This window comes from Watersipora subatra, chromosome 7 (genome assembly GCF_963576615.1).
Source record: "Watersipora subatra chromosome 7, tzWatSuba1.1, whole genome shotgun sequence".
NCBI lineage: Eukaryota > Metazoa > Bryozoa > Gymnolaemata > Cheilostomatida > Watersiporidae > Watersipora > Watersipora subatra.
The window spans coordinates 58,856,308-58,869,655 of NC_088714.1; the positions used below are offsets into that span (position 1 = coordinate 58,856,308).

Sequence of the window (13,348 nt, forward strand, 5' to 3'; positions counted from 1 at the left end):
GATAAGCAAGTTTTATTTCTAGAGGTGCAATGGCAGCTAGCTAATCTAACCACTTTTTGATAGTTTGATTGTGTTTAGAAAATTAAATACTGCATATTGATCAGTATATGGGTTTCTTGAGCATTTAGTCACATGCTAGCGCAAATGGAGCAAAACAGTAAACTGCAGAAAAATATTTGGTTGCACTATTTGAGTTTCAGCAGCATATTTTATCAAAATTTAGTTTATTGACAGCTGTGTTATATAAACGGTGTGTACTCACATGCGGTTGATGTAAAGAAGGAAGCCTCTCCCAATCTCCCCACGCCTTTATACTCCTGTAACCTCTCGTACTTCCTGTAACCTCTCGTACTTCCCGTAACCTCGTAACTACCTGTAACTACCATGACCTCGGGCATTAGCGTAGCCCGCGGCCCACCAGCTCGATTATACAACATGCCCTTTTTCTTTTCTTTTTTGTATGGGCCACTAACCTTCCAGAAATACATTGGGACTCATTCATCAACTCACCTTGCTGGTGAAGTTTACCTTACGCTTTAACCCAGGTCTTCCTCCATCGACTCCTCCTGCGTACCATCACTCCCCAGCAACCCGGGGCTGCTGTCGTACCCGGCCGCACTACTCTCCTCACTCTCCTGATCCTCCACTCTCACTGTTGTATAAATCAGTGTACTCTTCTCGCTACTGCCAGCTCCATTGCCAGTCTGCACTGGCTTTTCCATCACTCTGACCTCCGCCGCTACCAATACTTTTACCGTGACCACTGTCACTACCAACACTCCTCCCACCAACATCTCCAACACTACTTCCACCAACCCTGACAAGCCCGGAGTCTTTTGGTTGGGTCAGTAATGACTCCTCAACCTCATCTCCGTCTCTTCCGTCTTTACCTCGCTCTCCCCAATAAGAGGCAGGCTCAACAGGCTTCCTGTGGGAGGTCTCCACCTGGGCCGTAACCGGCTGCACAGGGGATGGCACCACAGAGCTGGGAGTTGGCATAGGCCCAGACCTATCTAGCTCGACCTCACCTGCAACCAGTGCAGGTCTGCTACCAGCAATTCTCCTCTGAACCTCGGCTAACTCCTGCACCACTACCCTGAAAGCCTTGACATTTTCCAACTCCATGACTGCTGCCTCCCGTTTGGCTTTCAGCTTAGCCAATTTCTCCTTCGACTTCCTCCGCACCTCCCTTTCCTCTCTTTCAATCTCTGCTACCTTTTTCTCATGACCTTCTCTGTCTAACATTCCATTGCTGGATACCTCGGCTAAAAAAGAGCAAACCTTTTCCATTACAGACACTGGTTCAGCTACTTTCTCAGCACCTTCCCTTACCTCATCGTGACTCTGTTCTCCATCACACCCCATAGACCCTTGCACATCTTTGGTGCCTTGGGCTGTCCCCTGTTGGCTACCAATTTCCACGTATTCGCTACTCTTCACTCCCTTGGTTTTACAAGTCCACCAATCTTGACCTGTGTGACCTCTCTTAACTTCGCTCTCTCTGTCAGACTTCTTTGTCAGGTTTTGCAACTCGACATCATCTGAAACATAACTTGACCCAGCAATAATGGTTCTTGACGAAAACAGCTTAACCGGCTTAATACTTCTACACTCCTTAACAGCCTCAAACTTACTTTCGCAAACCGCGTTTACAACAGCAAATAATTGAAGCTGCCTTAACTCAGTTATGCCCAAGAAGTTCGTTCTCAATCCTTTCACCACATATACCTCTGTCTCCATATCTCTATATTTACTTTCCAACTGAACGCCTGCTTTACCGACTACTCTTAGCTTACGACCATCTATTCCCGCCAAAACAGTAGATGGCTCCTCTAGCCGTAGGTTCAGCCTTTCGGCCGTCCCCTCGGTTACAGTCGACACCTCTGCCCCAGTATCAAACGTAAATTCAACGTTCTTCCCATTGACCTTCAAAACCTGTACAATTCTCCTTTCTAGTCAACTGTCATCCTCATACTTATCCCTAGAACCAGAGAACCTAACACTTCTGCCCTTACCACTATCTTGGTACCTCTCCTTATACTTCTCCCCCTCAAACCTATCCATACTGTTGTCCCTGTACCTGCCAAATTTGTCTATAATCTCGCGGGGGCTTTCTCGGCCCCTGTACTTCTCCCTACTACTGTCCCTGCTACCATATCGCTCGTAGCTATTATCTCGGCTACCTCCTGACCTCCTGCTACTACCTCGCCTGTCATAACCTACTTCTCTCCTATCCCTACAATAACGGGATACATGTCCTCGCTGTCCACAACAAAAACATTTAATGGAGGGACAACTCCTCATCTCATGCCCACTACGTTTACAATTGTAGCATACTCTACCTCCACTGCCTTCTCTACTGCTTGCTCTAGATCTAGAGACATGCCTCTCCCTGCTATTGTCTCTATACTTTCTACTGTCACCGTCCTTGTTATACTCCCTGCCTCTTGTCCCATATCTACTAGCACCTTGCTCTTCACTACCATAATACTCTCTACTACTCCTCGGGCTACCCCTAGGGAAAGATCTACCTGCTGAATCATAACTTCTATCTCTATCATTACTCCTGTACTGCCCTCGGCTATCAAACTCTGATATCTTTGCTACTTCTCTCTTAACCTCACTCTTTAAATCGGTACTTCTACCCTCACCTCTCAAAAATCTATCAGAGCTGTCGGCCATTTCTCGAGCCCTCAATGCCTCCTGCAATAACGCCCAAGTAAGATTGGCATTCTTCATTAACTCTCTGCTTACTTCTCTATTTCTCAACCCGTTAACCGCCACAATAAGGGCAAACCTTACCCTATCATTATCGTTAGTCACCTCTGCATATCTGCTCAAACTCTCTACCCGTTGTAAAAACTCTCTATCACTTTCCCCAAGTGTCTGCCTAGCCGTAAGGAACTTATGCCCCTTTACGAACATACTCTCCTGTCTACCATAATACCCCTGTAAAACCTCCACTGCCCCTTCATAAGTAGAATTTACGCCATCTACGTTAAACCCTGCACCTCTCAATACTTCTCTACCACTGTGCCCAATAGCTCTTAATAGTGGCACTAACCTAGCTCTACCTCTCATAATAGGGCGCCTATTTTCACCTTCACCTTCGTAACCTCTTCTCTCTACAGCACTCTCTATACATAAATTCATCTCCTCTATGAATCTCTCCCACGACCCATCACCGTGCTCTCCAAACACCAGCTTCGGAAACCCACTCTCCATCTCTACCCGATACAATATCTCCCTCGCCACGAATACACTCTACCCCACTCGTATAATTAGTGTAACTCCCACCTCCGAATATGTAATAAATAATTGCACCTCAACAACACTGCTACTACACCTCACAACACTACCCTAATAAATAATTGCACCTCAACAACACTGCTACTACACCTCACAACACTACCCTAATAAATAATTGCACCTCAACAACACTGCTACTACACCTCACAACACTACCCTACCTCACGTTACCTCACCTACACGCCCGTGAAAGGGTCTATACAACCGTTTAACTTACCCGCAACCAGAAAAATTATCGCTAATGACAACAAAAAAGGAAAAAAAATCAGAGCTTCGTCAACTGCGCCATGTTATATAAACGGTGTGTACTCACATGCGGTTGATGTAAAGAAGGAAGCCTCTCCCAATCTCCCCACGCCTTTATACTCCTGTAACCTCTCGTACTTCCTGTAACCTCTCGTACTTCCCGTAACCTCGTAACTACCTGTAACTACCATGACCTCGGGCATTAGCGTAGCCCGCGGCCCACCAGCTCGATTATACAACAAGCTGATAATAAGATACTGTTGACAGGCAGGTTTTTCGCTTTTTTAAATTTCTGCTCACAGGTCAGACTTACAAGCTCTGAACATTAAAAAGCCTATCATAAAGTTTTACCTTTTTCTCCATCTCGACCAGGAATTCCATCTATACCTGGTAGTCCATCTGATCCATCTCTGCCATCTCTCCCTGGCAGTCCATCTACTCCATCGCTACCATCTGTTCCATCATTGCCATCTGACCCATCTCTTCCTGGCATTCCATCTTCTCCATCCCTTCCATCTCTACCTGCAATTCCTGGTGGTCCGGGAGGTCCAACTAGCCAGAAATACAGGTAATAAATAAATTAATCTTAATAAATACCTGAGGAAGCCAATAAAATGTAAAAATTTAAAATTTAATTAAAAATTAAAAATTAAATTTAAAAATACACTCTCTCCAAATAGGAAATAACATATTAAACCAGACTGATCATTTTAAATCGCTAGGTGTTTGGCTTGATAATAATCTGAAGTATGGTCTACTCATATGGTCTACTCATATATCTAACATACTAAAGGACCTTTGTCCAGCGGTTGGACTTTTCTATAGGTTATTAAAGTACTTCCCGCAAGAAATATTGATTACATTATATAATTCCTTAGTGAATTCTAAACTTATTTATTGCCTCGAATCTTGGGGCAACTCACCTGACATATTTTAAATAAAATTAGTCTTTCAGAAAAAGCTAGTGCGATTTATATGTCATAAACCCTTTGAGTATCCATCAAAAGAATTGTTTACCCAAACTAATATTTTACCAATAGATAAGTTGTATATGTTAAAGCTGCTAATAAGGGGTCATACTGTATTTCATTCATCTGGGAATGGGGGACCACCACACTCGTATAGCACTCGTCACTCTCTTCTATATCTTCATATTCCCTTATTTACATCTAGTGCTGGGCACAAAACTATTCAATATCAAACAACCTTTTATTGGAATAACCTACCTGACAGATTGAAGAAAATTGTAAACAAATTTGACTTTAAAAAACAAGTAAAATGCTATCTCCTGTCTCTCTGACGGGAGTGGGCTGAGACCTGCCTTTGTTCTGCGGCTGTTGGCTGTTTTTGGGGCTCGCGCGACACTAGCTGGGCTACAGTGCGCCTATGGCTCCATCATCATTATCTCGTGCTCAGGTTGAGTAAATTTTGCTATAGTTTTTTTTCATTTTCTCTCTAATTTGTATTTAACCTGATATATTCACTAATATGCAGTTATTTTTTCTGTATTGTTTCTGTTGATGAAAATAAACACACACACACGCACGCACGCCGCACACACACACGCACAAACACACACACAAACACACACTCCACCACAAACACACACGCACGCACGCGCACACACACCACATCACAAACACACAGAAATATTAAAATTGGTTATGCGCCACATTGGACATAAACCTTTATTGATTTTCACTATTATCAGCATTCGGTACAAAGTTGTTAAAAGTTGCAAAAATGAAATTTTTAAGTAAAATAAGTACATTGAACAGAATTTGGCTATAGTTATGCTAAGTCTTGAGTGCACTGGTACTTTCTAGAGTTTCAAACAAAAAGGGAAACTGCGGACAAGTGTTCTCCTACAATTTAGTAAATTACTGCTACAATATCAGCTTTTAATCAGGAATTCTCTAATTTTAACTAAGTTCTTTATTCCAACTTTAAAAGTTTTTAGCTTTAACATTCCCAGTTGTGCTATTCTGGTTACAAAAAAGACAGAGGTATCTGAGTCAAGTTTCACCCAAACATTAATCAGGTTTTTATTCAATGGCATTCCTTACTCTGTGAAAGGTTAACTAATCTAATAACACAAATTTATTATGTGCAAAAAAGTGAAAGGTATCAAACATTGTGAAGCAGTACTATCAAATTGGTCACATTTGAACTAGTTTTCAAAAATTTGATTAATTATTTTAGCATTTGACTCAGATCAACCAACAAATAAAGCCTTAAATGTTACATAAGATGACAGGAGTCAGCGTGGAGCTATAGTTTAGAGTATTTGAAATATAAAATGAACGAATAAAGTAGCTATCATTTCAGTACAAACTGCTCGATTAACTAAAGGTTGTAGTTCATATTACGCTTCTATTGTTAGAAGAATCTTTTCTGTTTGGTCTCATCATATCAAACAGATACATATTTGATAAATATACATATGAATTTGATTCATGCAATCTGACACATGCTCTGATTTTCATGATATAATTTTCCTTACTAAAATTAAATACAGCACTTACAAGCGGCAGCCGTTCAAAGAGTTTAGCAGCGCATGGGATTAATATTAAGTTATTTAATATACTAGCCCTGCCATTGTTTCCCAGCAAAACCATTATAGTGCCAAGAGTTATAAAATAAGTATGTTGGTATTAGCTCATGCAGTTATATATTGCTTTGTCAGTATTTATAACAATGAATATCAAGTAACTAAGGAATCATATTATTATCATCAATGGTATGCTGGCAGCCCCAAACATTGTGAAAGATTGTCATGCAGTATATGGACCAACAATATATTCACAACTATTCTATTATGTTTGAATGGTGCAGTTGGTATAGTTGCTGCAAATCAGAATATGTTAGTTCAGTTCCTTTGCACAGCATTTTTTGATTGTTGTTAATTTAGATTAGTTTCTTACCTTTTCCTTCCCAAGGATTGTTTCCTGCTGCAGCCTCTTCAATCTATAAAATTTACCAGCTGATCTAAACAGTGGTTTAGAAGCACATTTACATGAGCTTTGTTAACACAGTGCACCCTCAAGGTACAAAATTCCTGGTATACAAATTTTTCATCTCACGAAGAAGAACACAATGATTTTTTCACCTCTACGTACAAATCTTATTTCACCAGAGGAACTAAACAAAGTTGTGGCCAAGTTCAATTTGACAGTCGGTGTTCTCATTACTTACTTCAAAATAAAAGAGACACCAAAATACTGTTTGCCAAAAATATTTTCACAATGTCTGAAAGAGACGCAATAATCGACTCCACTCAGATCAGCAATTCTTGCTTGTAAAACGGGAATAATTCTCCTTTACAATCAGTGGCAAATTCAGAGTTTGTGATTCCTTCAAGCAAATTGTTTGAAAACTTTCTTTAATCTGCTAAAACAAATCTACTTCATTACGAAAACAGCATCAATCAGGCTGATTCATACTTGCCGATTTAGGTTGAAAAAAGTTATAAACAGGTCTGCTAAAAGTTATAATGAAAGCGAAGACGCAAACTGATGATTAAATTTTAATGATAAAAAGTGGAAATTCAGTGAAATAGTTAAAAATTCATACTAAAATTTAGCTTTAAATGTGTATGTTTAGTAAGCTAAACTTATTTGAGGGGAGTTCTAAGTTCATGTTATACGTACATCAGTCTTGAAGGTAAGAACTTAAGGCAAAACGTTAGCACATTGTTCATTATAATGTTAAATTTAGTTGCAGATCATAACCACTAAAGTTACTGTGAGTAATTATAGTTACTGAGGTTAACACACTATTTCGTTACTACTTTTTAACATTTGCAGCACTTATAGGTAAACATTTGAGTGTTTTTACAGGGCATGTTGGCATTATATAATTACTACGGTTTCTATACCACTACATACAATCTTTTCACCAAATGATGCCAATCCTGGAATAAATCAAAATCATATCCTAAGGGTCCACTGGACATAAAGCTAAGTTTGCATATGCATATCACCACACTGAACTTCAAGTTAGTCATCGGCTGTAATTTTATCACCGATCTGTTTCCTCTTTCATTTTCATTATAACTCATGACTCATTTGTCATTTCTGTGTCCAGTTAGAGCAATTAAAATCTAACAATAATAATCCCACTTTGCAGAAGATATCAATACCTTAAGGTCTGAAAACTACCACACTAGAATAGCTCAACTGATTGTAGCATGAATAATTGTCATTATATTAATTACATTGGTTAAAATACTCACACTTAAAGCACTTAAGGTTATTAACTATCAAACCTTACTAGCAGACTTGTTGGCTAGAACAGTTGATAGATACACACAAGGTAACATCTATTAGGATAGCTTAAAGCACTGTTTTATTAAATATCAAGACTCTAGCTAGCGAAGTAAGTTACTCTAATTCATTTGGTAATCATTCTGTTACCCTTTGCAGTGCCGGAAATTTGGAAATTTGGCGAGTGTAATAATTAAAATAGCATTAGCACAGTAGCAACTGAAGCGATGGATAGCAGCTACCCTGAATAATAACAATTTTGTAGAAGTAACTATTGAAGGAATTGGCTACATCTGTAATTGCTCTAAAATAGTTCTAACTAAATTATAGCTGCAATAAAGCTAATCAATATAGAAACACCAACACAATAAGGAAAACCAACAAATTGTTTAGGCAAAAGAAGTAAAAACAGCTATAAATAGACTGCATTGTGAATTTCACTACATCCCTTTAATGAGAGTTTGTTAAAGGAGTACGGAAATTAGATTAGAGAAAGAACTTTGTCATAAACACTATGTGAAAAGGACTATTCTAGAAACTATGTATCAACATCATTTAAGTAATGACTGTGAGCACTGTGTATAACCACATATACACAAAATCACACTTACAAATGTTTTAATTGAAGCAACAACTCCCTTCAGATCTTCGAGGTCTGCCTTCAACTGATTCATTTCTTCATTCTCTTCCACAGGGTTGCAGTTGCACGTAGCCACCAACACGATGGTAAGAAAAGTGACATGAAGTGATTGTTTCATTTTGATCCTTCTCTACAATGTTTGGTCATAAATAAATACATATTTTAAGAGACAGCTTATATATTCCTATATAACAGACGTTTTAAAAAATAAAGAAGGCAAACTTTAAAAGTATGTAAAAGTTACAACAGAATTTTGCAAAATTACGTCTATTTGAAGCTAAATCTTTTCCTAGCTACAGAATCACCATACTGACTAGTTTAATTAAGAAAATGCTTATAGAATCCAAAGAAAAATATGTTACCTCTGCCCAGTTAGCTGTCTGATATGATCAATACAAAGATAACTGACTGGCAGCTATATTTATATGAAATGTGTTTTATGCTTGAATGGTTCCAGTGCACAATCCCACTGAACCGGAAACTAAAAATGCTATCCAGAAGTTACTGACTGTGAGAATGAATTAGCAAACTCCTCCCATAACAACTCATACTGATATTTTATGATAATGATAATTTAGGGCAACAGTGGCATGAAGAAATTCACTTCATGCTGCAAGAGCGCTAAAGTTCCTGTCTTGATTTACTCAAAAGTTGGCCTGTTAAATATGTTTCTTAGGAGTGTCTATTAGGCTTTTTTGTCAAATGTAAATTTGCCTTCAGTGTTAACCTGAATGATAACACATAATTTGACAAACTGATTGCAATTAGAACTGGGTCTCGTAATTTAAAAAAGCAAACCAAACAGTTTATCACATCACAACTATCAAAAAGTACAGTTTAATCGATCAGAGGCAACCAGTTAGTCATAGTCAGAATGATTTTATCAAGTTTTTTGAAGTTGTATAGACTTTTTACTATTCACAAACTTTAATATTTCAGTTACTTCTTGAGATTACCTTATTAGCCAGCAAGAAACAAACTTCTAATATTTTCTAATATGACTTATTTTTCACGATTAAATGAAGACTGTCAAACTTTGGTCTAAACTTAATTAAAAATAACCTTGATCTTTCTGCTGACCGAGCTAATATTCTTACACTCTAGGCTAACTTCATGGTAAAGAGAAGAATTAGCAATGTCTAGCTAGAGTCATTGAGAATGTTACTCAATATATTGCAAAAGGATATTTTGCTAAACAGTTAGCGATGTCTGAAGGTTTTCATCTGTATAAAATTTTGTTGTTACTTAGATTATGTACAAAATAACGCTACACTTTCCATACTAAAATGTAAAACATAAACAACACAGAAAAAACCTTAAAATTAAAAATTAATAATATTCTATAGACGAAACTTTTTTATTTCTGTATTGTTAACAGATACATATGCCTATTACCTGGCATATAGTGAATTTTTAAATTCTTTTAAGCTAGCACCAAATACTTGAGACTTTTTAGTATGGTCACATATAATATCGGTGTTACCACAGAAGATGTCATTAATACAAAGATAGAGCGAGGTTAGCACTGACCGCTGTGGAAACTTTGACTCGTCGCTGTTTATAAACTGCTGCAAGCGGTATAGCCAAAGTAGATAATTTAGTCCTTTTAAATATTTAGTACCAGTGTTTTCTGTTTGGTTGACCATCAGATTTTTTAGATTGAATGGCACAGTATGTGCTATAAAGTTTAATGTTTCCTAATAAAAAGCATTCTTAATTCAGTTCAAAACTATTTGGAAGTATGATAGTTGTTATCACCATTTTTCAAACGGATGTCATATTGCCTCCAACAAAAGCTAACACAACTTAAAGAACAAAAAGGAAATTTTTTTTGATGTTTTTTGTTACTTTTTTGACAGCTATAACCCAAGTTTTAACCATTCTGTTATTGTTCAATACATACTGATTATCAGATTTTGCTGCGCAAGTTTATTTGATTGCTTTTCATTTTTTTAACCAGAAGTGCCTCTCTGCCTCGAGCATGCTCATCATTGGTCAAGTCATTTGTTTCTATTAAGGTGACTCCATTAAAAATACTTAGAAGCTTATGCAGGACCATTTTAACTTAATAATCCATGAGATCATCAAAACAGGATAAGACATTTGTACCAAGTCATTCACCTTTGTCATAAATACCGTATATGAATGGCTCTATCTTAGCTAAGAAGCCTGCAGCAGGCTTTAAACAACAACAAGTCAAAGTTACTACAGAGGTCCGTAATAATCATTGGCTGTTTTGTAGTGAAGACATTTTTTGTGGTAAAACTCACCACATGTCTGAACTAAAAAGGTCTGAAGTATTCGGCAATAGACATAATTCATATACTGCTGCTTTCCATCTCAGCCATATTACATGTAAAGCACTATTAGATTAGAAAGTGCCAAACAATTCCTTCAATACAACAAGTATTAAACAACCTTTGTCATTACACCAATGTTGTGTGCTTTGAAAATATTGAATTATCAGCCACCATACCCCCACTAGTTCCACCTGTTAGATCTAATTAATACTTTTAATAGAAGTGACAAGTATGTCTGCTACATTTACTAACACATGTTTGCAATGAAAATGACAAAGATTTCCACTGTGTATTTATATCAAAGACTTATATGACAAGGGGAGCCAGTTCTGCCTTAGCTAGTCTTTCAAGTGTTCATTCCTGTCACTCACCAAATACAAAAAAAACAGAAGAAGACATCTCTTAACGACTCAGCATCATTGTTTTCTACCCTGCTTTCTGGTTCATAAATCTGGTCTTAGTGACCGACTCAGGCTCACTTAGAGTTTCATCTCTCCCCCACCAATCACTACCTTCTTCTCTTGAGAAAAAGAAGAGACACTGATTAAAAGACCGACTCTCAAGTCATTTCTTAAATGTCATTTATTAGCCTATAACAGAGTTGTTAGGCCCATGCAGGGAGTTTTGTCAAATTGCTTTTAATAACTTGCAAAAGTTCAAACTAAACTGGTCAGAACAATCAGGAAGATTGGCATACATAGTAGGGTCAATGACCCAGTAGTGGTAAAACATGGGATGATTCTCACTTGAAAAGTTTTGTATAAATAATGGTTTCTTGCTTATTGATATTGAAGCTCAGCTGACCGACTTTGTATCATAATAACAGGTGCTTGACATACTTCTTCATCTGTAAATCACTGATTGATATTGCATACCTTTAGTAACCATAGATACTGTGAAATCATTTAAGACAGTGGACATGGATAGAGGAGACCAGCGGATTCACATTTCTAAAGCGTGTTTCGGAAAAAAACTAAACCAGTCATTGATTCCTCCATAAATCAAAAACAGCAAGAATGTCAGAGCTGATGTTTCAGATTATACATACTGTAAGGATCAGGTTAGCAAAACATATACTCTGACCTCAATTTAAACATAAACAATTAGCCCTCATCCGCCTTCACTTATTAGACACACATGAAGTCAAAAATCTTACTTCAAGTTTGTGTAACAACATTTTTTATGTTTCTAAAAAATTGTCAAACAAAAACCAGGCATCATGCCCATGAAGTTTACAAATATACAAAAAAAATTGTAATAAAGTTATCCGGCATATAACCAGCCAACTAAAACACTAAAGCACATAAAACTATAGACTATCAGAACTGTCCACTGATGAAGCTTCATTTAACAAGCGCATCAAATCATACTAAAAAGCAATAAGCCAAAGTGGATATAGCCACCAACTGAAAATAAGAAAACAGAAAGAATATCAACAACAATAAGCAAAAGACAAGAAAACGAAATACCCCTTTGTATAACCCTCCGTTTATATATACACATACACATATATATATATATATATATATATATATATATATATATATATATATATATATATATATATAGAGAAATATAGAGAATATATAGAGAAATATCTCCCTCTACGAGAAGAGGTTGAAAAATGCTGGGAAGTAAGAACAACTGTAATCCCAGTATTCATTGGAGCATTGGGTGCAATAACACCGGTGCATAAAACGTGGCTTGCCCAAATACCATAAGCAATCAACTCAGGTGAATTGCAGAAAAGTGCGCTATTGGAAACAGCTAAGATCTTGAGGCGAGTGCTCAAACTCTCAGGTCTCTGGTAGGAGACCCGAGTTAGAGCAGAAATTACCACCCATACGGGTTAACCGGGGTGAGGAAACAATTTTATATATAAATGTATAGATATACCCACTCTTTATAACTTTATTATTAGGCACTATTTTCAAACTACAAAATTTCACTACACCCACTACGCACTTTTTAAATTTTGCTAGAATGCTTTAGGTTAATTTGTCAATATACAATAAAGCCCTGTCTAAAGTGTTGTTTTATGTCAATGCAAGCTGTTTGTCTTTTTTCTCCATTTACCATTTAAAAGAAAATAAAAACTTGACCATTGTTTAACTGAGCTCAATATGTTGAGAAATGCATCTCTAAAGTCTAACTCACATCTTACAATATGTAGAGTTTAAACAGTCAGTTGTTGAGACTTTGCTAAAATCTTTATCGTTAGAGAATTAGATGCCAAATTCAAGTTATCATACACGTGTCTCTGAAATATAAATCTATGGAATATATTTGCCAAAGTGGCAGATTTCAAAGATTCTCGCGACATATTTTTGGACTAATGTATGTAATATTAAATATTGATCAAAGAACTGGAAAGAGTTTGATTACCTGTTATTCGGATACAAGCTTATTCAACTGAGCTTCAGATCAAATGAACCAAGAAATACTTATCTAAGTAAGGATTTCAATCGAGAAGCATCTGATGAAGGCACATAATAGCTGAAGATCAAATGTTAAAGGAAGCTAAATTCCTCTACTAACATTAGATAACCATTAGCATTAGATGCCAGCAAAGTGTACCAAACGAGTAG

The 13,348-nt window shown here is 37.1% G+C and overlaps 1 protein-coding gene across 1 annotated transcript; it reads right to left on the minus strand.

Annotated features, from left to right (window-relative positions):
• Positions 1-268: 268 nt before the first annotated feature.
• On the minus strand, positions 269-8,578 carry LOC137400932 (uncharacterized). The gene is made up of 5 exons (XM_068087272.1): positions 8,432-8,578; positions 6,480-6,522; positions 3,907-4,107; positions 3,623-3,781; positions 269-1,541 (listed from the first exon to the last, which is right to left on the minus strand). The coding sequence occupies exons 1-5, from the start codon at positions 8,576-8,578 to the stop codon at positions 682-684; spliced, it is 1,410 nt and encodes a 469-aa protein (XP_067943373.1). The 3' UTR covers positions 269-681.
• Between the last annotated feature and the right edge of the window lie 4,770 nt (positions 8,579-13,348).

Bases quoted from the DNA above. Each gene is read 5' to 3' on its own strand.
- LOC137400932 (XM_068087272.1), bottom strand. From the start codon at position 8,578: ATGAAACAATCACTTCATGTCACTTTTCTTACCATCGTGTTGGTGGCT. The intron at 6,523-8,431 runs GTAAGTGTGATT...TAAATTTTATAG, and splicing joins TTGCTTCAATTAAAACATTT to ATTGAAGAGGCTGCAGCAGG. The intron at 4,108-6,479 runs GTAAGAAACTAA...ATTTCTGGCTAG, and splicing joins CAATCCTTGGGAAGGAAAAG to TTGGACCTCCCGGACCACCA.